Source organism: Pelophylax lessonae, assembly GCF_965119305.1.
Source record: "Pelophylax lessonae genome assembly, chromosome: 4".
In the NCBI taxonomy this organism is placed as follows: domain Eukaryota; kingdom Metazoa; phylum Chordata; class Amphibia; order Anura; family Ranidae; genus Pelophylax; species Pelophylax lessonae.
Genome location: NC_138771.1, coordinates 25634782 through 25661627, shown reverse-complemented (window position 1 = coordinate 25661627; position 26846 = coordinate 25634782). Strand labels below are relative to the sequence as shown.

The 26846-nt window shown below is 45.0% G+C and overlaps 1 protein-coding gene across 2 annotated transcripts in view; it reads left to right on the top strand.

The window, feature by feature from the left end:
- Nucleotides 1–26846, top strand: part of LRRK1 (leucine rich repeat kinase 1) — a 439003-nt gene that overhangs the window by 281157 nt on the left and 131000 nt on the right. For both annotated transcript variants that reach the window (XM_082253047.1, XM_082253048.1), the window contains 2 exons: nucleotides 16631–16795; nucleotides 19651–19823. In XM_082253047.1, coding sequence (XP_082109173.1) covers nucleotides 16631–16795; nucleotides 19651–19823 — 338 coding nt within the window. The remainder of the gene's footprint in view (nucleotides 1–16630; nucleotides 16796–19650; nucleotides 19824–26846) is intronic.

The following is a 26846-nucleotide window of genomic DNA, read 5'->3' as shown; positions in this document are numbered from 1 at the left end:
GCGCACGCGCCACCGCCGCTCGGGAAAGCTGCTATACCTTCGGCTATTTCCGACCTGTCCCGAGCGGTGGCGGCGCATGCGCAGTGACATGTATACGCCGGGCGGCGCCATTTTTAAATCTTAAACACGTCGGAGCGGCCGGGAACTTTTTTTTTTTTGTTGACTCGAGTATAAGCCGAGGGGTACGTTTTCAGCACAAAAAAATGTGCTGAAAAACTCGGCTTATACTCGAGTATATACGGTATTTTGTCCTCGTGAATAGGGATATTTTGAGCTCGGTTACCCTTTAAAGTGTTACTAAACCCACAACAGTAAAATCAGTCTGTATATGTAGTAAAGCATGCTTGTTATACTCACTGTGGAACCTAAGAAGTTAATCCTGCGCATTGTGTAAAAAGGCTGTTTGATCCTGTCTTCTCTGATCCTCCCCATTCTTCCACTGTCCGCAAACCCTCTGCTGATACAACAGAGCCTTGGGGGCACTCTGCACATGTTCAGTTTGGTGTGTATTGCTAGAGATTTTTTTTTTTCTTGGGAGGCTGCATGTGATCGGCACAGGGCCAATCAGCACTGTCCAGACAGAGGGTCAGGGGTCCTGCATCCTCATAGGACAGTCTGAGTAGAATGAAAACTCCTCCTACAAGCTTTAACCAGACGCTATTAAAAAAAAAATCACTAGACTGCTATGTACTGCTGATGAGAAAAGGTATTTAGCAGTTTATATCTACTAAACTAATTGCATTCCCATGGTCTGTGTACTGTGGGAGACCAGGTATAGTGACTACAGGCTCCTGGGGAGGCCAAGTATAGTGATGCAGGCTCCTGGGGAGACCAGGTATAGTAACTACAGGCTCCTGGGGAGACCAGATATAGTGAATGCAGGCTTCTGGGGAGACCAGATATAGTGACTGCAGGCTCCTGGGGAGACCAGATATAGTAACTACAGGCTCCTGGGGAGATCAGATATAGTGAATGCAGGCTCCTGGGGAGACCAGATATAGTGAATGCAGGCTCCTGGGTAGACCAGATATAGTGACTGCAGGCTCCTGGGGAGACCAGATATAGTGACTGCAGGCTCCTGGTGAGATCAGATATAGTGAATGCAGGCTCCTGGGGAGATCAGATATAGTGAATGCAGGCTCCTGGTGAGATCAGATATAGTGACTGCAGGCTCCTGGTGAGATCAGATATAGTGAATGCAGGCTCCTGGGGAGATCAGATATAGTGACTGCAGGCTCCTGGTGAGATCAGATATAGTGACTGCAGGCTCCTGGTGAGATCAGATATAGTGAATGCAGGCTCCTGGTGAGATCAGATATAGTGACTGCAGGCTCCTGGTGAGATCAGATATAGTGACTGCAGGCTCCTGGTGAGATCAGATATAGTAACTGCAGGCTCCTGGTGAGATCAGATATAGTAACTGCAGGCTCCTGGTGAGATCAGATATAGTGACTGCAGGCTCCTGGGGAGATCACATATAGGGAATGCAGGCTCCTGGTGAGATCAGATATAGTGACTGCAGGCTCCTGGGGAGATCAGATATAGTAACTGCAGGCTCCTGGGGAGATCAGATATAGTGAATGCAGGCTCCTGGGGAGATCAGATATAGTGACTGCAGGCTCCTGGAGAGATCAGATATAGTGACTGCAGGCTCCTGGTGAGATCAGATATAGTAACTGCAGGCTCCTGGTGAGATCAGATATAGTGACTGCAGGCTCCTGGGGAGATCAGATATAGGGAATGCAGGCTCCTGGTGAGATCAGATATAGTGACTGCAGGCTCCTGGGGAGATCAGATATAGTAACTGCAGGCTCCTGGGGAGATCAGATATAGTGAATGCAGGCTCCTGGGGAGATCAGATATAGTGACTGCAGGCTCCTGGGGAGATCAGATATAGTGAATGCAGGCTCCTGGAGAGATCAGATATAGTGAATGCAGGCTCCTGGAGAGATCAGATATAGTGAATGCAGGCTCCTGGGGAGATCAGATATAGTGAATGCAGGCTCCTGGGGAGATCAGATATAGTAACTGCAGGCTCCTGGAGAGATCAGATATAGTGACTGCAGGCTCCTGGGTTTAGTAACACTTTAATTCTGAGGAGAAAACTTTGTCTTTAAAGTTTAATAAATAAATGGTGAATGGATGTCAAACCGCCGTGACCAAGACACGGGAGACAGAAATAATGGGGTACATTTATCAAAGTCAGGAAATCCTTTGTGTTGAACCTACCCGACATGCAAACATTTTCCAGCTTATCAAAAAAAAAAAAGAGCAGCAGGGATAGGAAAAAACTGCTTTCACTGATAACACGGCATTAAATCAATATTTTCTGGTTTTCCTGTGATAAAAGGATTGAAAACCACAGGGGTCCTGAAACTAGCGGAATCCTCCTGTCAGAGATGAAGGGATTCACCACGCCATTTACTCATGACATTTAAAGAGCATACTTGTTGCTAATAAAGAGGTAAAATTGCACAGTAGTGTGGGCAAAATGACAGCTATGTTTTTAAATGTTCAAACTTTCACTGACCTTACGTTTTTTTTTTTGATCTATGTTTATATCTATCCAAAATTTGTAACTTTTTCTTAACCCTTGCTGTCCTCCCACTTCTCATCTTTCTCTCTCTTGTATCAGTTCTGAACTCTTTTATACCTGACATCGTTCCACTTTTTTTAAAACCCTTGTCCACCAAGGTATGTTTATAAATGTCCTGGCATTCGAGGGGTTAAAATAAGCTCATTGTGTGAGTTTGTTATACTTTTTGCAGCCAGAGCCTTGATTTCATGTAAAAGTGATCGGGGCGACTTGCCCTGTGTTTGAGCAGATGGAGCGGGTAGACAATAGAGGTCTAATAGACTACTGATGTGTCTATAAAGAGAACCTGTCACCTGCCAATGCTATCACACAGGTGGTTTGTTAGCTCCCTTTGAGATTCCAAACAAAATACAGAGAGACCCATAGGAGGCACTTTTACATAAACCTATTGCAGATGCTACCCGTCAGGAATGCACTATAATCACACATTTTTATGGTGACGATGCAAACTATAGCGCAGTCGTGGAAGACACCACTTTTTAGCGTTGAAGAGGTTAAAGCGGAGTTCCGGCCTCAAATACCTTTTTTAACTAAAAATACCCCTATAATACTAATCCATCACCCTTTACAGAACCGCTATTCTCATACTTACAAGGTGTACAGTATTGGATTTTAGTCAAAATCGTACTTTTAAAAACGCTGTCTGGGTGCGGCCATCTTGGATGTTGGCATCTGAAGCTGCAGTGTAATCTGCTATGTCCTTCTTCCTGATTCCAGGGAATGTTCTGGGAGTTCTTCCTGATTCCAGCCTCCTGGGAGTGATGACAAACAGCTCCCAGGATGCAATGCAAAAGCGGAAGTGATGTCGGTGGCCGCGGCCACAGAGGGGGGAGAAGGAGGCAGTACAATCATAAATGCCCTGAAAATAAGGTAAGGGACCCCCGAATAAAAATGTAAAATGCCCAATTGTTGATCAGCATAGCGAGCACTCCAGGAATCACTAAAGTTGCAAAATAGGCTTGTTTTTGTCCAGGCCTCCTACCCATATCTTCTATTTGTGCCTCAGAATCGTGAAGACATCAGTGGTTCAGACTGCACTATATTGCCTTGATTGCCTGGATGTTCTTTTGCCATTTTCCGTGTACAAATTACCTCATGTCTTAGACCAGCCTTTTTCAACACAGAGGAACCCTTGAAATAAATTTCTGGTCTCGGGGAACCCCTGCTAAAAATGAAAAATCTACAACTCATGACACATTAGTGTGAAAGTCAGTGGGAAGAATGCTCCTTAGCCTTGTCATCATTGGGAAGAATTACCCCCTACAGATAGAAGGAACAATGTTGTCATTGGGAACTTATCTGAGAGACAGAAATTGCCCATTGCTAAAGGAATCCCTAGCAACCTCAGGAGGAGCCCTGGTTGAGAACGTCTTAGACGTTCAACTTATTTTCACAAATTGATGTCTCGTCTTATCCTTGTTCTTTTACAGTATTAGATTGTTGCCGCTCTCATTTTGCTTTTGGGTCGCAATACTTGTCTTGTACAAAGTGTACTGATATTTTTATATTTTACACTTCGTCTCTGTACTGCCTTATTTCTCTTGTTATACTGAAAAACTTTAATGAAATTTCAGTGACAGAGATTGCAATCAAAAATACAAAATAAGCACAAGGGACATTGCTAAAATTCCTTTTTTTATGGGATTTTAGAGGCAACTAATTTACACAAAACTTCATTTTAAAAGTTAATTAATTCTTTAGTATTGCCTTTAGCTATTAAAAAATATTTTTATAAAAACACCTTCTGGTTTGTATGGCTTCAAATATAGTACATATCACGGTCACAATAAACATAGACCATATACAACAGCCATCATTAAATGGCGGCCCGCGGTCCAGGAGTGGCCCGCACGATGCTTCCGCCCGGACCCGTCAGGCAGCCACTGTAAGTAGTCATTGTTTTGCTGGGACTGAGGGTGTCCCAGAAACCAGTGACATCCCGTGTGTGCGCCCCACCCCTGCTTCTTTCTTCGGCTCTCTCCCAGCCAGCCGCGAGTTTGGGGCGTGACGTCACATGCGCGCCCCGCCCCCTGCTCCTAACTGTGGCTCCTGACTCTCACACTCAGCCTAGCCGCAAGCTGGGGCGTGACATCACATGCACACCCCGCCCCCCTGATGTTCGCGGCTCCTGGCTCTGGCATTTTCCGCTCCCAAAGGTATGTGGGGCACATTTTTTTTAGGGGGTTGCTTATTTTTATAAAATGCAGACTGATGGGCTTATTTTGTTAAGGGGCACACAGATGGGCACATTAGAGTGCCCCATAAAATAAAATATGCCCATTAGAGTGCCCCCTAACATAAAATGTGCCCATCAGCGTGCGCCTTATTTTATGTTTAGGGGCACTCTAATGGGCAAATTTTATGTTAAGGGGCGCTCTAATGGGCATATTTAATGTTAAGAGCAACGCTGATGGACATGTTTTGTTTTGCCCATCAGCGTGCCCCTAACATAAAATGTTACCATCCGAGTGCCCCTTAACATAAAATATGCCTATCAGAGTGCCCCCTAACATAAAATGTGCCCATCAGCATGCCCCTTATTTTATGTTAAGGGTCACGCTGATGGGCACATTTTATGCTAAGGGTCACTCTGATGGGCATAATTAATGCTAAGGGTCACGCTGATGGGCAAATTTTATGCTAAGGGTCACGCTAATGGGCACATTTTATGTTAAGGGGCACTCTAATGGGCATATTTAATGTTAAGAGCAACGCTGATGGACACGTTTTTTTTTTGCCCATCTTTCATAGCACAGACTTCAGTTTCGGACCTCAGCCCAAAGAAAATTTTAGCGACCGGACCTCCTTGAATTTTAATTCATTACCCCTGATATACAACATGATAGCGCATGAAGAATACAAAAAGTGGTATTCCCCAGCTACTTGCTGCCGTATCCCACCACCATATATAACTCAGTTGATAAATGTAAAAAAAAAAAATATCCACTGCGCTTAGGCTTTCAAAGCGGCTAGCATAAATTGCTGGTAAAAGAAAAAAATGCAGCGCTTAAAATTCATAAGTGTTCACAAACCCCAAGAAACAGGACAGCAAGTAAACAATCATAAGGATGAAAGTCCATAAATCCTAAGGGACACCCAGGGTCAGTTTTGATATATTCTACCATGAGGCATTGTCTGTTCTTATTCTGATATATGTGGCCTGTGGAGAGATTACTTCAGATGGATCCATTCTGTTATTATTGATGAACAGAGACAAGCCAGAGGAGTGTTGGAACCTTTGTATGACCACCTATAATTTAGTGGTCCATACCATTGGGTTAGAGGCCTGGTGTGCTAAGGTGTCGGTGGAGGACCATTAGTTTACCTGCTGTTCTTTTGGTTCTTGGACTCTGGGTGTCCCTTAGGATTTAAGGACTTTCATCCTTCTAACATAGTTGATGGTTTCAGAAGTTAACACTCAGAAGTGTTGTACTCTACATGCGCTATCATGTTGTATATGGTCTATATCAGCCTTTCTCAACCTTTTCAACACAGAGGAACCCTTGAAATAAGTTTCTGGTCTCGGCCTCTCGGGGGAACCCCTGCTAAAAATTAAAAATCTAAAACTTATGACACATTAGTGTAACAGTCTGTGGGAAGAATGCTCCTTACTCTTGTCATCATTGGGAGGAATTACCCCCTTACAGATAGCTAAAAGAAACAATGGTGTCATTGAAAACTTATCTGAGCGGCAGAAATTGCCCGTTGCTCAAGGAACCCATAACAACCTCAGGAGGAACCCTAGGGTTCCATGGAACCCTGGTTGAGAAACTGTGATATAGGCGTACGCTTGGCTGGAAAATTATGACATTATTTTGTCCTCGTGATTAAGGATATTTTGAGACCATTGCTCAAGGAGCCCCTAGCAACCTCAGGAGGAACCCCTAGGGTTCCACGGGACCCTGGTTGAGAAACCATGGTCTCTATGGGCTTTCATCCTCATGATTGTTTATTGCTGTCCTGTTTCTTGGTGTTTTGTGAAAATGTATGAATTTTAAGTGCTGCATTGTTTTCTTTTTAGTTTTGTGATTGTTACCAGCAATTTATTTTAGCTGCTTTGAAAGCCTAAGCGCAGTGGATATTTTTATTTTTAAAATTTTTCAACTGTGTTATATATGGTGGTGGGATACCACAGCAAGTAGCTGGGGAATACCACTTTTTGTATTCCTCATACATGTACTATCATGTTGTATATTGCCTATGTTTACCCTAGGCATTGTGGCTGTAATATACCGTATTTTTCGCCGTATAAGAGTCACTTTTTCTTCCCCAAAACTGGGGGGGAAAAGTTGGTGCGTCTTATACGGCAAATACACATTTTGCCTGCTGAGCCCTGACCTCGCAATGGGGGCGGTGCCGGTGCGTGCGTCAGTCACGCACCGTCACCGCCCGATCTCCTTCCCGCCGGACCGAGAGAGCCGCCGTCAAAGAAGACAGAAGAGGACGAGAGGAGCAGCGCCGTGGACGGTTTCCGGAATGCCACCGCCGTCAGAAGAAGAGGACGAGAGGAGCAGCGCCGTGGAGGTCTCGTAGGCAGCCCAGGAGAGCAGGTAAGTGATTGAAGCCAACCTGTGCCATGCCTAAACCACCACCTGTGCCATGCCTAAACCACCACCTGTGCCATGCCTGAAAAATCACCTGTGCCATGCCTAAACCACCACCTGTGCCATGCCTGAAACATCACCTGTGCCATGCCTAAACCACCACCTGTGCCATGCCTGTACCACCACCTGTGCCATGCCTAAACCACCACCTGTGCCATGCCTAAACCACCACCTGTGCCATGCCTGAAACATCACCTGTGCCATGCCTAAACCACCACCTGTGCCATGCCTGAAACATCACCTGTGCCATGCCTAAACCACCACCTGTGCCATGCCTGAAACACCACCTGTGCCATGCCTGAAACACCACCTGTGCCATGCCTAAAACACCACCTGTGCCATGCCTATACCCTCACCTGTGCCATGCCTATACCCTCACCTGTGCCATGCCTATACCCTCACCTGTGCCATGCCTGTACCATCACCTGTGCCATGCCTGTACCCTCACCTGTGCCATGCTTATACCATCACCTGTGCCATGCCTATACCCTCACCTGTTGATATAAAATATTTTACTGCAGTATTTGGTTCAGAATCTTTTTTTTCTAGATTTTCCTCCTTTAAAATTGGGTGCGTCTTATATGCCGGTGCGTCTTATACGGCGAAAAATACGGTATACTATATTTAAAGCCGTATAAACCAGAATGTTTGTAGGAAATATTTTTAATAGCTAAAGGCAATAATAAAGAATGAATTGACTTTTAAACTGTAGTTCTGGGTAAATTGGCTGCCTCTAAAAAAAAAAAAAAAAAAAGAGATATTTTCAGTTTGGTTAAAGTAACAGGGATGATGGCAACCACACCCCCAGTCATATAAACTTTCTTTAGAAATACAAGGGACATTGTTTACCTTCAGTGTGATGTGTACCTTGTGCTTCTGTCTTCTGTCTCACCACCACCGCTGTAATCTCCCGTTGTATCGGTGGTTAATATTACCAAGGAGCTATCACAGGCTCCCATCCAGTGTGCCCAACTATGCTTGCCCTTTCCAGCCAACTCCTCCAGTCATAGAAGGCATACTACAGCTTCTATGAATAAAACTGGATTTATTAATGGAGGGGGTGGACCTTTCACTCATCCCCCCATCCTCCATTCATAGACAAAGCTGTAACAACACTGGTCCAGGTTGGCTTGCCTCCTAAGACCCTAATCCACACAGCAGATGCAGGTACTGTTCTCCTCCGGATAGAAATTTAAATGCAAGTGGATCATCGCACACCAATGTAGTGGAAAATTGGATACTATATTCAGTCTTGTAAAATTAAAAGCGTGGCAGACAACCAAGGGACCGGCTGGTTAACGCGTTTTACGCACAAAGCACTTAAGGCCCGTACACACGTACCGATCGTCGGCATACAAACGTCGGCGGACGAAGGATCTGCCGATTGTACGCTTGTTAGTATGGTGCCTCCGACAGATGTCAGCGCACATTCTGCAGACAAGAGTCTGTCTTGCAAGCATGAAAATTTTTGTATGCCAACACCAGAACGGCCGATTGTTCCCCAGTCAGTACAGAATTCGGCCGACATACCTCAGATTTGCAAGACTGGGCATGCTCAGAAAAGAAAAACACAGGGAAAGTTAACCATTACGTGACATCACTTCTGCAATCGGCTGTAGTCGGCGGACAAAAGTCTTGTGCAGTCTTTGCACTTTTCAACAGACACCGACATTCCGGGGACAAAAGACGGACGATCGTCGGCAGACGATCGGTACGTGTGTACGGGGCTTTACTCATAACACTGCACATCTGTAGCTACCACTGCTTAAATACTAAGTACTATACACAGTATATTATTATTTATGCAATATAGTACCAGTATTTAAAGAATAAGTTCTCTTTTTAGAAAAAAATAAATTAAATAAACATTTTTTTTTTTAAAAAAGTAAAACAAAATGTGCATTTATTATTATTTTTATTTTTTTGGCGCCTGTAAAGCATTGCACCAGTGATCAGCAGTTTGCTGGTGCCATGCAGGTCTCCAGCAGATCTGCCAGTGTACCTGTGTGCCCATACATCCTGTACAGGCAAGCAGACACAATCTGACAGGAAGAGAGAATGAACTATCACGGCGCTTCACAGCACTGTAGTAGTGCATTGAGAACTACAAGCCAACAGCCGTAAAGGCTGCCGGACCATGCAGTTTTCTATTCACAGGACACTATGAATTAAAAGACGCAGCCGGGCAGGCAGAGCCCCACTCAGCCACATTATTTTTAAACTTTTGACAGCTAGTGGGGGCAACTGTAAATTGATAACCATAAAAATAATTTGAAGCATTGCTTGCGTACAATTTTGAGTACACTAGTTTTTCGTCATGTCACAGGCACACACAAATTTAAGGCTTGACTTGCTTGGTATCTATTTACTTGATAAATGTTATTGCAACATATACAAATCATACGTAAATCAGTGAACAATCAAGTTTCAAAGAATCAAAACCACAGTGTCCATAAATTAAACCCCTGTGTGTGGGTGATTTACAAATAAAATCATAAATAGCCACAAATGTAAATATACAGTCCAAATAGTATGTGCAAATGTGCAGGGAAACAGAAATCCTCCACCACAATAATGTGACTCTTCCTCCACGGTGACGAGTGCCAAATTCACACTTATGCGCTTACCAGATGGAAGATATAATTAGGCCTTTCAATGTAAACTCAGAGGGTAAGGGCTCCAGTCAGCTCAAATAGATATCCCTCTAATCTCTCCTGCCAGCCAAGCCAGATGATGTGAACCATGGTATGGAAACAGCCTGAACAATATAACCTCTCCGGCATTAACCATAAAGAGATAGAGGCCGCAATAGTGAAGTACATAGCAAAACAGTTTATTAAATAAGGTAAAAAAACTCACATGTGTACGAAAACAATCAGCGCTAATATCGGCAGAATTCACAGGACGCAGCCGCCCGACTTCCGGGTATCACGTGGTGACGTCAGCACGCCTTCCCGATGCGTTTCGTCTTCCCCAGGAAGACGTCATCTATGACGAAACGCATCGGGAAGGCGTGCTGACACTATTATTGTGGTGGAAGATTTCTGTTTCCCTGCACATTTGCACATACTATTTGGACTGTATATTTACATTGTGTCTATTTATGATTTTATTTGTAAATCACCCACACACAGGGGTTTAATTTATGGACACTGTGGTTTTGATTCTTTGAAACTTGGTTGTTCACTGATTTATTTTCACTGATTTATGTATGATTTTTTATATGTTGCAATAACATTTATCATTTTTAGCGCAGCTTTATTTTTGATATTGCTTTTTGGTGTTTCCCACTATAGCTGCAGCTTTATTATTTTTCATCATTTATTCTATTTTCATTTTTCTTCTACTGTGTCTAGCGTGGTTATTTTTTGTTTATTATTTATTTACTTGATGCAACCCCGTATTTTGCACCCAAAAAAAAATTGGTTTTATATTGTGTTTATGTGCACAGAAATTATTTTTAGTGTATTTTTCCTGAAAATATATAATTGGTAAATATTTTGTGACATAAACATTTCTAGCTGCCACAATTTTATTCTGCAAGGTCTCTGCTGTCCGACAATATATAATTGTTTTGGGGGGTTTAGGTAATTTTCTAGAAAAAAAATTGTTTGACATATATGTGAAAAATTTCAAAATTGCCCCTGTAGAAAACTGATTTAAAAGTGGGTTACAGACATTAGTGAATAGTCCAGCACCCATCATCCGATTATCTAAGTATATCTTTTTGCAGTTACTGTTCTATTCTAGCAGTGCTTTTGTCCCAGGGGATTTTTGATGGGGAGGTATGTGGACGGGCCTGACACCATTATGTCTGGGGCAAACAGTAGCAGTTGGCGAAGGTATTCTAATGATTGTTTTGTCACCCATGAATGGTCTTTGGGGCTGTCGTGTTGCATTAGACTGTGACCTAATTTTTATGAGAGGACATCTGACCCTCAGACATTTGTCTTTATCCAGCTTACACATCCATCTCACAGTATATTCTGTCCGAGCTACCCATAGAGATACGTTCAGGCTACCAGTTTACCTTTTTTTAAATCAACAAAAGGAAATTGGAGTGGGCAGACTAGTTTGATTTGTCTAATTGACAGGACCAGAGTGACTTGTAGATATCTCACAGTGTCAGGGCAATAAAGAAATTCTTTGTTCAGCAGTATTTTTGCCCTGGGCTATTTCACAGGGAAATGTATTATTTAGAAGTATTAAAACTCACTCTGTTACGTATATGGTGGGAATGCTCTAAGATCAGTCATTTCTGGGCTAGCATGTACTAGTTAGTGTGCACGGGGGGTCAGCAACCCGTCAATCACGGTCTACCCATCAACCACAGGTAGACAGATTGCAAACCTTTCAGATCCTTCCCCTCTGCTGCCTCCACCGCTCTCATCTTCACTGCAGAGTGGAGAGCAGGAGGCAGCACAGTACTGAAAGGAGGACAAGAGCTGCCTCAGTTAACCTTTCAAGTTGACCAGCAGGTGATTGGTTGCTAGGATGCCGGGCGGTACTAGCAACCAATTACCAGCTTGTTAATATGAAAAGATAAAGATGCAGGTGGGGGGGTGGTGGTGGTGATGTGAGCGAGGCAAAGGACATTGCTGAGAGGACAGAAGACACTATTGTGGTGGGTGAAGGAAACTGCTGTGGGGGCCAGAGGACACTGCTTTGGGTGTGTGGGGGGGGGGGGGACGACAGAGGACATTAGTTGGTGAGAAGGGAAAGGTTGATGTGAGGGGGGCAGGGAACACTGCTGTGGGGGGTTGGGGCAGGGGACACTACAGTGGGGGGGGGATGATGCGAAGGGGCAGAGGACACTACAGTGGACGAAGGAGACAGGGGGACATTGTTCTGGGGGGAGGGAGGACACTACTGTGTGTTGGGGGGCAGAGGGACAGAAGACACTACTGAGGGGGGCAAGGACACTCCTGTATGAGTGGCAGAGAGTACATTACTGTGGGGGGGGGGTATGAGAAGGGGGGCAGAGAACACTACTGTGGGTGGCAGAGGACACTGCTGTGGAGGGAGTGATGTGAAGGGGGGCAGAGGACACTACTGTGGGTGGTAATTTGAAGGGGGCAGAGGATCCTATGGTGGGGGATGATGTTAAGGGGGGCAGAGGATACTACTGAGGGGGGAAGAGAACTCTACTGTAGGGGGGTGATGAAAATGGGGACAGAGTAAACTACTGTGGGGGGAGTGATGTGAAGGGGGGCAGAGGACACTACTTTGGGTGGTAATTTGAAGGGGGCAGAGGACCCTATGGTGGGGGGTGATGGTAAGGGGGGCAGAGGATACTACTGTGGGGGGCGGAGTAATGTAGAGGGGGGAAGAGAGCACTACTGTAGGGGGGTGATGAAAAGGGGGACAGAGGGCACTACTGTGGGGGGGGGGGAGTGATGTGAAGGGGGGCAGAGGACACTACTGTGGGTGGTAATTTGAAGGGGGCAGAGGATCCTATGGGGGGGTGATTTTAAGGGGGGCAGAGGATACTACTGTGGGGGGGGGGGAGTAATGTAGAGGGGGGAAGAGAACACTACTGTAGGGGAGTGATGAAAATGGGGACAGAGGACACTACTGTGGGGGGAGTGATGTGATGGGGGCATAGGACACTACTGTGGGTGGTAATTTGAAGGGGGCAGAGGACCCTATGGTGGGGGGTGATTTTAAGGGGGGCAGAGGATACTACTGGGGGGGGGATGTAGAGGGGGAAGAGAAAACTACTGTGGGGGGGGGTGATGAAAAGGGGGATAGAGGACACTACTGTGGGGGGTGATGTGAAGGAGGGAAGAGGACACTATTGTGGAGGGGAATGATGTGAATCTAAACCTCTGAAAGGTTTCCTACCCCTGGTGTACACTATTTGGGTTTAAGATATATAAAGATCACCAAGGCAAGCAGTGTTGAATGTGAACTGTCCAAATTGATATGGTTGTCTTGTGATCTTACATTTTTACATTTCTTAAAACCTTTATGAAAAATGTATGGAGACAAAAGAATCCAATTTTTCGACGTGGTGACCGGGGATCTGGAAGGGTCAACTGCTAACCTAGATATTGATAAGCGACAGCTCAGATCATTTCTAAATGTGAAGATCTGGAGCTTATTTCTTTGAAGCAAAATCTGCATTAAAGTCAGGTGTGTTGTAGCGGAAATGCAAAGTGGGCCGATGGATCTTATCTGCCATCACTCCTGTTTGTACACGGCACTCTCCCTATTAATGAGGTGTTTTTCCACTGGTATAAAAACTTTGCCTAATGTCACCTGCCAAGCGCAGCACTGAGACTCGCTTTGAGCAGAGAAACTGCATTCTGTGCAGCGTGACCTCAATGCTGGGAGCGCATCCAAACCCCTGCTGTGTATCACTTCTCACCTGGGGGAAGAGAAAGACCCAGATTTTCTGACACACAGGCTGCACTTACAGGATTGTTTCGGCAGACTGATTATTATACTGGAAACCATTTGCTTCCGATATCCTGCTGGAATATTTTTGTTAATTTGACTAATTAGCATAAAGTATTAAGATGCCTTTTCTTTGTTAAGACTGATATTTCATTAATATTTCTGTTAGATGGTGGTATAAAATACAGTAGACAAGTGGAAAAGCAAGTGTGGTACTTTTATAGCAACCAATTATAAGTCATTGTTGCTATCTGAATTTATTTTTTGTGAAAAACCAGACACAAATGTAGAGGAAAGGCTTTGCCTAAAGGAGAATTCTGCCTTTTTAAAGTGGAACTGCAACTGAGCACCACAAACTAAAAAATGCTATTTTTTTTCATTTTTAACCACTTCAATACATGGCAGTAAAGCCCCGTACACACGTACCGATTGTCGGCCGAACGATCGGCCGTCTTTTGTCCAGGGCTGTCGTGTCGGTTGAAAACTGCAAAAGACTGCACACGAATTTTGTCGGCCAACAACAGCCGACTGCAGAAGTGATGTCATGTGATGGTTCACTTTCCTTGTCTTTTTTCTTTTCTGAGCATGCCCAGTCTTGCAAATCTGTTGTCTGTCGGCCGAATTCTGTACTGACTGGGGAACAATCGGCCGTTCTGGTGTCGGCATACAAAAATTTTAATGCTTGCACGACAGATTCTGTTCGGCCGAAAGTGCGCTGTCAGCTGTTGGAAGCATCATACTAACAAGCCGAAAATCGGCCGATCGGTCGTCGGCCGAATCTTTTCGGCCGACAATCTGCACGTGTGTACGGGCCTTTGCACCCCCTTCCTGCCCAGGCCAATGTTCAGCTTTTAGCGCTGTTGCATTTTGAATAACAATTGCGCGGTCATGCAACACTGTACCTACGCCAAATTTATGTCATTTGTCCCCACAAATAGAGCATTCTTTTGGTGGTATTTGATCACCGCAAGTTTTTTTCATTTTTGCTACACAAATAAAAAAATACCGAAAAGTTTGAAAAAAAAGGAAAAAAAAGTTTTTTTTTTGTTTATTATAAAATGTTGTAAATAGATAAATTTTTTCCTGCACTGATGAGCACTGATGAGGCCACACTGACAGGCACTGCTGAGGAGGTACTGATGGGGTGGCACTGATATGCAGCACTGATGGGCACTGATATGCAGCACTGATATGCAGCACTGATGGGCACTGATATGCGGCACTGATAGGTAGCACTGATATGCAGCACTGATGGGCACTGATAGGCAGCACTGATGGGCACTGCTAGGCGGCATTGATGGGCACTACTGATAGGTGGCACAGATGGGCACTGATGGGCGGCACTGATCAGCACTGATGGGCACTAATAGGTGGTACTGGTGGGCGGCACCAATAAATGGCAATGATGGGCAGTGGTGGGCAGCACTGGTACATGGCAATGGTGGGCAGCACCACTGATGGGGAGGGCACTGGCAGGCTCCCTGAGCCCCGATTGCCATCCCTGGTGGCCATGGGTGGGCATCCCTGGTGACTCTAGTGGCACCCCCCAAGGGTCTGCACTGGTAATCAATGCTCTGATTACCAGTATAGACCCCCCCCTGTCAGGAGAGCCACAGATCGGCTCTCCTCTACTCGTGCCTGTCAGGCACGAACTGAGGAAAGCCATTTAACGGCTCTTCCTATTTACTATGTGACCAGCTGTGATTAGACCAAGCTGGTCACATGGTAAAGAGCCTACGTCAGTAGGCTCTTTACCGAGATCGGAGATGCGGTGCGTCAGAGTGACACACCGCAGCACCGATCGCCGCTCTGCGCGCCCCCATTCCTCTGCTATCTGGTTGAGTCTCTTCTGACAAGTTTTCCTGACACCAAGAGATAAAAAGGTGACCAGGGAGGAAGCGCCAGCACACAGCTTGTGATTTGACAGCCTCAGCTCTTTCCCTGTGTGAATGAGGGGAGGGGGTGATGGGGGTGTCCCTTCCCTCCAATCGGCTTTCAATGAGCTCTGAAGAGTGTAACTTCAGTTCCCTGCCCACTGCTTGGACAAGCTGTATAAATGCTGTGTTTAGAATGGCTGAAAGAAAAGCTGCAGATAAACAGGTACAACTCATGTAGGAGGATTTGTTTGATCTCAGTGTATCACCTGAGGCCAGGCACTTCACTGGGTTATTGGTATGTAAGGGTTTAAAACCACTTAACATGGAGGAACCCTTGAAATAACTTACTAGTCTCAGGAACCTCTGCTAATAATTGCTCTATCTAAGGCCCATTTCACACGGGGGGGGGGGGGGGGGCAGATCCGTTTTGACAGACTCCGGTTGCTTAGCTGGGATCGCTCCGCTGATCCCCGCTGAGCATGTGGAGGACAGGTCTGTCTCCACTTACTGTGCAGAGACGGACCTGTCAGAGTCCCGCTCACCTCTATGTGGAGATCAGATAAAAACGGACAGCGTGTCCACTTTCATCTGATCCGACCCACTGGACTAGTGGTGAATGTATCGCCATGTGTCTGTTTTTAGGGGATCTTTTCGGATCGGATGCCAGGCGGGTGTCAGCGGATCCACCTTCCCATAGAGGACAATAGGTGGCCCGATTGGGTCCTCCTAAAAAATGGACAGGCGAACCCAAACGGCCTGATCATGTGAAAGGGGCCTAAAGCTACGGTTAATTAGTGTGAACCATGATGGTCACTGGAAAGACCATAGCTCCTTCTATTTGTAGTCATTGGGAAGAATCTTCCCTCCAGATAGCTTAAAAGTTTGTTGTTGCCAGTGGTTATTTATCTGAGAGGCAGAAAATGCTCATTGTTCAAGGAACCCCTAGCAAACTCTGGAGGAACCCTAGGCTTCCAGGGACCCCTGGTTATGAAAGACTGGCCTGGATGCACCTCAGCAGTGCCGTGTGCCTGAAAAATTATTACAAAATGTTGGAAATTCTGCTACATTAGAAACCTTTTTTGTGCAATTGATGTGCAGTGATTTAGCATTCCACTCACTGTTCCATTCTTCACTGTCCTGTATTGCTTAAGTAGGTCGATTCTGTGCAGTTCCATGTATGGGACATGGGAGGCTCCGCAACAGTGGCAGCAGTGAACCAGTGCTTCCTTACAGACAAGGCCTTGTACATCGTGGTGTGGAACCTGGCCCTGGGGGAGGAGGCGGTGTCCAATCTCCAGTACTGGCTTCTCAATATCGAGGTAAGACGATATTCTGCTGAATGTGACGTACTTGTATTCTGACTCCTTTATGTTGATGATGATAATATTCAGGGATTTTTTTTCTTAGAGAATAGGTGCAGGAACTCTTCCCTTTCCGAATCACCCCTTGACTCCGCCCCCCCACCCACCTCCGAGCACCGTTTCTTGGTTCCACCCCTAACCCACCTCCCAGGACCACCCTTTTTTTTTTTTTTTGAACCAAACAAACGTTTATTGAGTTAAGCACCGCATATAAATATACAATAACAGTATCGTAGGACCACCCTTTTTAGTGAATAAAGAACCAAGTATAATTTTGTGGTGCTAAGTATTTTGTATGGAATTTTTTAATGATAACAAGAAAGGCAATAAAATAGATCTAGCAACAGTGGACACCCCTGTGAAAATAGATCCACCCCAATAACAATGGACTCCCAGCAGCTAGCATCAATAGACCCCCCCCCCCCCAGCAGGCAGAAACATTAGAATCCTTCCTCAATAGTAGATCCCTCCCAGCAACAATTGACCCCCTGCAACATAAGACCCACCACCAGGAACAAAATATCCCCCAGGAGAAACAATAGACCTACCCAGCAAAAATAGATCCTCCCTTGGAGCAACAATAGACCTCTCCAGCAACAATATACCCCCCCAGCAAAAATAGATCTCCTCCAGCAACGATAGATTCCCCAGCAGCCAGCATAAATAGACCCTCCAGCAGCCAGCAACAAAGACCTTTTCCTCAACAGTAGATTCCTCCCAGCAACTATTGACCCCCCCCCCAGCAACATAAGACCCATCCCTAGCAACAATAGATCCCCTACAAGTGACAGAAGACCTCCCCAGGAACAATAAACCCCCTTCCTCCGCATAAAAAGATCTCCAGCAACAATAGATCCACAAGCAGCCAGCATTAATAGACCGTCCAGCATACCCCAGCACCCCTTGCCATTACATACATTCAGTTTTGGAGGTGCTGGAACTATTATACAAGTAGGGATGAATATAGTCATTTTGGTAAAGAATTTCAGGGAGCCCCTCAATTTTGCTCAATAAAATGCTTAAGTGAAATATGTTTTAAAAAAAAAGGTACTTATTATTAATATTTAGAGCAGGGGTAGGCAACCTTAAAAAGGTAGAGATCTTCCTGAACAACATGGGAGAAGTCAAAGATCGGGCGCAGCGTTGCCTCGTCACCACCTTTCAAACACACTCGGATTGCTTTTCAGAGGAGCAGCAGTGTCTGCTGCCCTTGTGAATGAGCCCTTAGTTGCATTCAGCAGCGGCACCCTTAGTGTTCATTCACACAAAGTTTGAGGTGGTAAAACCTTGTGGCTGATTCGTGGATTTACCGCCCCCAATGTTTACCCCCTTTAGCTGACGAAGCAGCAGGCAAAGATGTACACATGCCGCAGCAGGAATTAAGCCCCCTGTTGCTTTTGGTGGGTGCTACCGCCTGCCAAACGCGTCTTATTCAAGTAAATGGGGCTACTCTGCAAGTGCCCCGCAACTGCATACCTCTGCAGGGTCCCAGGGGTTAAAACAAATAGTGAGAAAGCAACACAACACTGCCTGCTTTAACCCCTTGTTTGCTGTACTGCACAAGGTTGCAGGGCGGCCCCATTCACTTGAATGGGTCAGGCATGGCAGGTGCTACACCCACCAACCATGACTCCTGCTGTGGCTGCGACATGTGTACACCCCTGGCCACTGCAGCTAATGGGGGTGCGGCTGGCGACAGGGTGGTAAAAACACATCTATTCTTAGTCTTAATCTATGGCTAAGCGCAGCAAACCCACAGGAAAGCTGCAGGTACACTGCACTGCATCCGCGGTGTGGGTAAACCGCAGCGCATCAGTGTGAAAGCAGCCCTATACTATTATGCCCAGCGTATTGCTTCACACTGACCTGAAGATCTCCTCTTTCCTGCTGCTGGCACCACTCTGGAGACCGCTAGCCGGGAGAAGAGGTGGAGTGCAGCTGGTATCACTCTGCATGGGACAGGAGCTGACACTTCAGAGGAAGTGTCGGCTTTTGCTTCCTACTGCAGCTCCAACTTTACAAGTAATTCCTCTGCATTGCACTCTGTTTGATGTGCATGTTCATGTGCATGTAAAGGCAGGCGTCCCAATACTTTTGACAATATAGTATATAATTTTAAATAGGTTGTAAACCCATTCAAATTTTTTATTTTTTTTATTTTCATCCTGAAAGAGAAACACATAATGAGCTAGTATGCATCGCATACTAGCTCATTATGAAATACTTACCTTAGAACGAGCCCCCACAGTGCCGCCCTCTTACCTGTATGACGGGCGACATGTTCAGTCGCCCGTCTTCCGTGATCATGGCATCCAGCCATCTGATTGGCCGGAGCTGCGGTGACGTCACTCCCGCGCACGCGTGCGGGAGCCGACGGTCACGGCACGGGGCTCTGAAGAAACTGCACCAGCGGCCGTTCCTTCAGAGCGCATGCACCAGTGACGTCACTGGCTGCATGTAAGGTAAATATCTCCTAAACGGTACATGTTTAGGAGATATTTACAGCACCTATAGGTAAGCCTTATCATAGGCTTACCTATAGGTAAAAGTTGCAGAGGGGGGTTTACTTCCTCTTTAAGGACTTTGGAATGAAAACCATTGACTTTTTTATGGCATCGTCACATGCTCTGAGGAAAGATTTTTCAGAATTGCATGATTGTTTCAATGAAAATCTAACAATGTATGGGAAGCTTTAATTGACAATTTTATCTCCCAAAGTCCTCAGGCTATCTTATCTGGTATCTGTACTTTACCCAGCTGTACTTTGTTGATGGCTCACATGAATTTACTGTTGTTTATGCTATTTTTTTCAGGCAAAAGCACCAAATGCTGTGGTTTTAGTGGTGGGGACACACCTAGACTTCATAGAGACCAAGTTCCGTTTGGAAAGAATAGCTACCCTCCGTGCTTATGTGTTGGCTCTTTGCCGTTCTCCATCAGGGTCTAGGGCCACAGGGTTTCCTGATATAACCATCAAACATTTACAGTGAGTATTATCTGCTTTTCTTTTTTCCCCCTCTTTTCATTGACTGGAAATGCAAGTTCACCTTTTCAGAAAAAAAGAAAAAGTGAACGAACGCCGAACATCCTCCCCACCCCTCCACTCCCCACTGTAGTTACGGGTGATTTAACGGTCCGTGTCCATGCAGCCAGTGTAGCGATTCAGGGATTTTTAAATCCATGATAATCTTTTTGCAAGGCTTCTAGGCCAGACCAGAGCAATTTTGGTTGTTCAGTGCTGGCACAGAGAATCGCTCTGATCCATCCTGGAAGTGCTGCAGAAAGAAGAAGGAAAAGAGCAAGGATTTCACATGCCCGGAGTGTTACACTGGCTGTCTGGGCACTGTCAGTTGATCATTAATGGAGATTAGTACAGCTGGGACCAAGGAGGGTGTAGGATGGTAGTTCACTTTTTAATTTTTCCTGAAAAGGCAAATTAACCCTTTGAAATAGAAATATGGGTTTCTTAAAAAAAAAAAAAAAAAGATGTACACTTTCCTTATCTAGGTGGATGCATCATCGGTCCGATGCTGCATCTGGCCCCCGCTGCTTCTAAAACTGAGAACTGAGCATTCAAAGACTGCTGATCGATCAGTTGTCAGTCTTTAGTGAGCAGAGAGCTCTTGACTCTGTCTCTCTTCTCTGCCCTTCCAGCGCTCACTGGAGCACTGGGCTGTGGAGGAGGCAGGAGTGGTCGGCTCAGACTCTCAGCAGCTCGTAAAGAGGCTGAGCCAGCTGCCAGTTCAGGCATCTGGGTGGATCCCAACAGCTGGGGTCTTTCCAGAGCCTGGACCAGCTGAAGCCCACTGTCGGCTGAAAACGGGTCACGGGAGTGCAGAAGGAACTTCTCCTGTGATCCATAGGAGAAGTAGGGCCAAAAAAATTTTGGCCCTACTTCTCCTTTAAACAGTTACCGACCCCGCTATAGCGGAATAATGGCTACAGCGCAGCCGGCTAGTTCTGTTATGCCATCATATGACGTATTTTGGGGTGAAGTTGCAAGTATGCATATGCCGTGTGAGAGAAATAAGCTGTTAATGTGACAATTTTGTAGGAAAAAAATCCTCATTTTGCAAAGAATTGTGGGAAAAAATTACAACTTCAAAAGAATTCACCATGCCTCTTACTATATACCTTGGAATGTCTACTTTCCAAAAAGGGGTCATTTGTACTGTCCTGGCTTGTTAGTGTCTCAAGAAATAAGATAGGCCGTCAGTACATAATTTTACCTAAGCAATGTAGCAGTATAAATTTTGGCCAAAATGTATTAAGAAAAATTACTGATTTGCAAAATTTTATAACAAACAAAGAAAATGCGTTTTTTTTATTTTATTTCAAAATGTTCAATATTTCTTCATTTATAGTGCAAAAAAACAGGTGGTGATTAAATACCACCAAAAGAAAGCTCTATTTGTGTGGAAAAAAAAGGACACAAATTTCATATGGGTACAGTGTTGCATGACTAAACATTTGTCAATCAAAGTGTGACAGCACTAAAATGTGAAAATTGGTCTGGGCAGGAAGGTTATAAGTGCCCAGTGGGCAAGTGGTTGTAAAGGAAATTTTTTAAAAATAATAAACATGTCTATACTTACCTGCTCTGTGCAATAGAATTGCACAGAATAGCCCCCGATCCTCATCTTCTCTGGTCCCTAACTGACGCTTCTGGCTTCTCCTCTCATTCTGGTTCTCCAATAGGAAATGGGGGGACTCATGCGGGCTTGCTCCTGAGCCCCACTGCTGTTTCCATTGACACAGACAGCAGGACTCGGCTCTGCCCCCCACTCTCTTGTCACTGCAGTTGATTGACAGGATCAGGTGCCAATGGCTCCCTCTGCTATCAATTTGCCCAGTGAGGAGGGAGACAGCGGCGAGAGCTGCTGCTCCCGTGCACAGCGCTGGATTGGATTGGGCTCAGGTAAGATTAAGGGGGGGGGGGGGCGGTGGGGCTGCAGCAGAGAAGGTTATTTACCTTAATGCTTACAACCACTTTAGCCTTATGCGGACCACCCCACATACATTTACTGCGGCAGGACGGCCGCTCTGTGCAGAATCACAGACAGGTACGCGATTCTGCACCCTCAGGTTTAGGGCACGCACGTGCACGGTCAGCAACCCGCTACCGCTGTGAGTGGAGACAGCTGTAGCCAATCAGCGGGTCACGTCCGCCGGAATCCGGGGATCGTTCGGGAGACAGGCAGAACAGCGATCTGCCTACGTAAACAAGGCAGGCAGATCGCCGCTTTGTGACAAGTGATCTTGTGTTTCTGCTAAGCAAAAACATGGATCTTTGCCTTCCCACAGTACAAGCACCCTCCACACAGTTAGAAAGCACTCCCTAGGAACACATTTAATCCTTTGATCGCCCCTAATGTTAACCCCTTCCTTGCCAGTGTTATTAGTACAGTGACAGTGCATATTTTTTAGCACTGATCCCCAAAAAGTGTCAGGTGTCCAGTTTGTCTGCCACAATATCGCAGTCCCGCTTTAAGTCGCTGATCGCCGCCATTACTAGTAAAAATAAATAAATAAAAATTACCAAAATATTTTCCATAGTTTGTAGACTTTAAAGCTTTTGCACAAACCAATCAGTATACACTTTTGGGATTTTGTTTACCAAAATATGTAGAAGAATACATATTGGCCTAAATTGATGAAGACATTAGATTTTTTACATTTTCTATTGGGTGTGTTTTATAGCAGAAAGTAAAAAAATAATGTTTTTTGGATCATGCACCAATCTCCTTAGACATAGCCTTTTAACATTCCATGCCAAGATCTTCCTCATGGCATCTAAATAAAACTTTGCTACAAGACCCAGAGATTAGGGCCGACATTTTGAGATAATGAAATCCCTTTATAACAAAGACACGGCCTCCAGCCCTCTTCTCCTTTGGTCTACACATAAATGTTATAAAAGAGGGGTTCTGATTAAACATGGGCATTGGTTAAAAAGGCAAAAGGGGAAACATAAGTAAGTCTACTAACCAAATTACATGACCTTGAGTCACGTCATAAGTCCTTCCCTGACCAACTTACAGAAGCCGAGCTTGAGCGGCTTCGGAAGCAGATTTAAGATCACTCTTTGTTTCAGGCCAAAAGTAAGCTATTGAGGATAAGTAGATCATTCTACGAATTTGGGGATAAGCGTAGCAGCTCATTAGCACACAAGATACGAACTTGACTCAACTCCTATATTTCGGCTCTATCCGCTCCCGTCGGAGGTAAGATCCATTCCTCCCTAGAGATGGCCGAAAACTTTAGGGACTTTTACTCTTCGCTCTACAATCTACATTCCTCTTCCACATCGGGTGCTACCTTAGACAGGGCTAGGAAGATCGATGAATACCTTGCGGCTGCTCAGTTGCCTTTACTTAGAGGAGAAGATTGAGACACTCTCAGAACCAATCTCTGTCGAGGAGTTGGCAAGTGTCATAGCTGGTTCTCCAGCAGGTAAGGCACCTGGGCCTGATGGCTTCACACCCCTTTATTATAAGGCCTTTCACAACCAATTAGCGCCTCATTTTACCACTGTCTTTAACGCCTTTCTGGAGGGCCATACAATGCCTCCAGACCTTCTGAGTGCAAATATTGCAATCATCCCAAAACCCGGTAAAGATCCCCTTCTTTGTTCCAACTATAGACCTATATCCCTTCTTAATTGTGATCTAAAATTGTTCACAAAGATCCTGGCTGAGCGATTTAGTTCTATTTTACAGCGCATTAACCCTCTGGATCAAGTGGGCTTCATTTGGAATAGGGAAGCACGGGATAACACGATTAGAACTATCAATGTCATCACTAGAGCCAAGCATCTTAACCCACCACTTATCCTATTGTCAACCAATGCTGAAAAAGCATTTGATAGAGTGAATTGGTCTTTTCTACATGCCACACTAAGACATATAGGAATGCCTGGCCCTGTCCTATCCTGGATTTCGACCATATATTCAACTCCCTCAGCAACGGTCAGAATAAATAGTTACCTCTTAAATCCTTCAGGATAGGAAACGGCACAAAGCAAGGATGCCTCCTCTCCCTGCTCCTTTTTGTTCTATCGTTAGACCCTGCAACATATCCGGAATAACCCAGATATCACTGGTTTGGAAACCACCACATACAACCATAAAGTGGCAGCTTATACAGATGATCTGTTGTTCTACCTATCGAACCCTCTTATCTCCCTACCAATCCTTTTGTCTGAAATCTGGACATATGGGAGCCTAGCAGACTTTAAATTCAACTTAGAAAAATCATAAGCTCTAAAAGTTATTCTCCCCCCCTCAGCGATTGCCCAACTTAGTGCAAATTTCCTGTTCCAATGGGCGCCTCAGACTATTCAGTATTTAGGAACTAAAATACCGTCTAATTGTAACCTTTTTTTCCAATATAACATTCAACCATTATTGGCTACCCTTTCAGCTAATCTAGAAACATGGAAAACCCTGGCGGTATCTTGGTTTGGAAGATGTAACATCTTAAAAATGAATGTGATGCCCCACCTCCTATACCTGCTACAAGCATTACTGAATAAACGCCCACGAGAATTATTTTGCAATCTTCGGTCAGCTTTTATCAGATATATCTGGCAGGGGAAACCTCCTCATCTTAAGCAATCACTCTTGCAACGACCCAAACCAGAGGTGGCATTGGCCTCCCTGACCCTGCATTATACTGCACAGTGGCCCATATGACCAGAGTAATTGACATGTTCCTCATAAGCTATGGGTATCAATGGAACAGGAATCGGTAGCAGCCCCATTGGCAGGCCTCCCTTGTTTAGGAACCTTATACTCTCGGTTGGTCCCCCCCCCCCCCCCACTCTCTAACTGAAGCCACCCTGACTCAATTATCTAGATACTTCAGGATGGCAGAGACAACTAGCTTCCCCTCACCACTGATACCTATCATCGGCCATCCAGACTTTGCTCCAGGACTTTCTGACAGAACTTTTCAACTTCAGGCAGATGTGAATTTTGTCAGGGCTTCTTCTTTTTTAAAAACAGAGAGAACAGGCGCTTCTGAGTATAAACTGTGACTGATTTAATGATGAAGGACACAATAAAAACTCACATAAAAGAATGTAGAATCAGGCACATGGGATGTCCGGTGTACAGGGTCTGCATAAGGCCGCCTTCTGGGTCTTTGTAATGCCGCTTGTGTTGTTGTCCTGACCAGCAGGATGTGAGGATGGTGTGGAGAGGAATCCGAGGGCTTGACCCCACAGGGTAAGCCGTAGCATCTTCCTTGTATGCGTCACCGGCGTGCTCTCGACGTGTTTCGGAGCATGCGCACTGGAGTAGGCTGCCGTTTTTATGCTCATTTTTCCATCTTTGCATTTCCACTTTTATTTTCTTTTTCATCTTTCTACACATATATGATAAATTTATATATAACTCTATATACATTTTTGTATTTTATTTTTTATATATTTTATTCTCTATTTTTTACTTTATTATTATTTTTTCACTTATTGTTCCATTTACAGCAGATGTATTTCCTTTATTTGCATTTTTTTTTTAAATGTGTTTAGATTGGCATCTTTTCCGGTGTTTTTGCCTCCCGATGGGTTAATGTCCAATTTTTCCCACTAGATGGCTCTGGTACTGTTGTTGTTTCCAAGCACTCCTGTAAAGTGGTATGCACATTTTACTGTATTCCAAGCATAAAAAAGGCACTTTTTACTTCAATTATACCAGCTTGAAAAAGGAGCGCGCTCTGGCAGCCTACTCCAATGCGCATGCTTGGAAACGTGTCGCGAGCACACCAATGACGCATACACGGAAGACACTGCAGCTTACCCTGCGGTCCAGCCTTCAGATTAGTCTCTCCACACCATCCTCACATCCTGCTGGTTAGGACAACAACACGAGCGACATTTCAAAGACCCAGAAGGCGGCCTCATGCAGACCCTGTACACTGGACATCCCATGTGCCTGATTCTTCATTCTTTTATATGAGTTTTTATTGTGTCCTTCATCATTAAATCATTCAGTTTAAACTCAGAGACGCCTGTTCTCTCTGTTTTATTGCATGTTTGGAGATCGATTACGCTCCCCTCCAGGCTGGCCCTGAGTCCAGAGACTGTGCCCCATTCATTTCATGGACAATAAGGGCAGTCTTCAAGAATGCTTTATGGACATCCTCCATTCGAAACGTGTCCCCTGCTTGCACCACTATGTATTCTTTCTTCTTTTTTTAAGGTCAGGCCCTCAGAGTTATATAGCTCATTTAACTTTTCCGCTTTGGGGCATTGGAAATCGTTACAACTCTCGTAATTCCGCACATCTCTTCCTGATCACTTTACATTTCAAAGACAACTAACATCATTTGAGGATACTCTTCTTTGCACATAAATCTTCCCTTTGCGGTAAATACCAAGAGACCTCCAAAAAAATCTTGATGCAATGGTATCGTACTCCGTCAATCCTAGCGTCCCATTTTCCAGGTCACAACCCTATCTGCTGGTGCTGTGGTACCCAAAATGGCACACTTATCCACATCTTCTTGGAGTGTCCCAGGATACGCCCATTTTGGCAACAGGTCTTGCAAATTGTGCATAAACTTAGATTACTCACTATTTGATAATCCAGCTGCTATACGTCTTAACTTGATGCCTATGTCAAGCAAGAGATACTGTAAGTCCTTATTGAAGCACCTTCTGAACGCCGCTAGGGCATGCATTCCCAGTATGTGGAAACAAGAAGTGCCTCCCCTTATCTCTCATTGGTTTGCCAGAGTGAATGATATACAGAAAATGGAACACCTCACGGCGATCCTGAGAGACAAGAAAGAAGAGCACAATATGCGTTGGCTTCACTGGGACTTGTTCCACTTCTCAGATGACTACTTCTCATACTCCTAAATAGCTGATTGGATACATAAAGAGAATCCAGACGACCTCCCCTGTGTTCCCCCCCCCCTCTTTTTTTCTCTCTTCTACATCTTTCCCTTTTCTTTTTCTCTACTCTCTTTCCTTTTTTACGACACCGATGGTGTCCACCTTTCT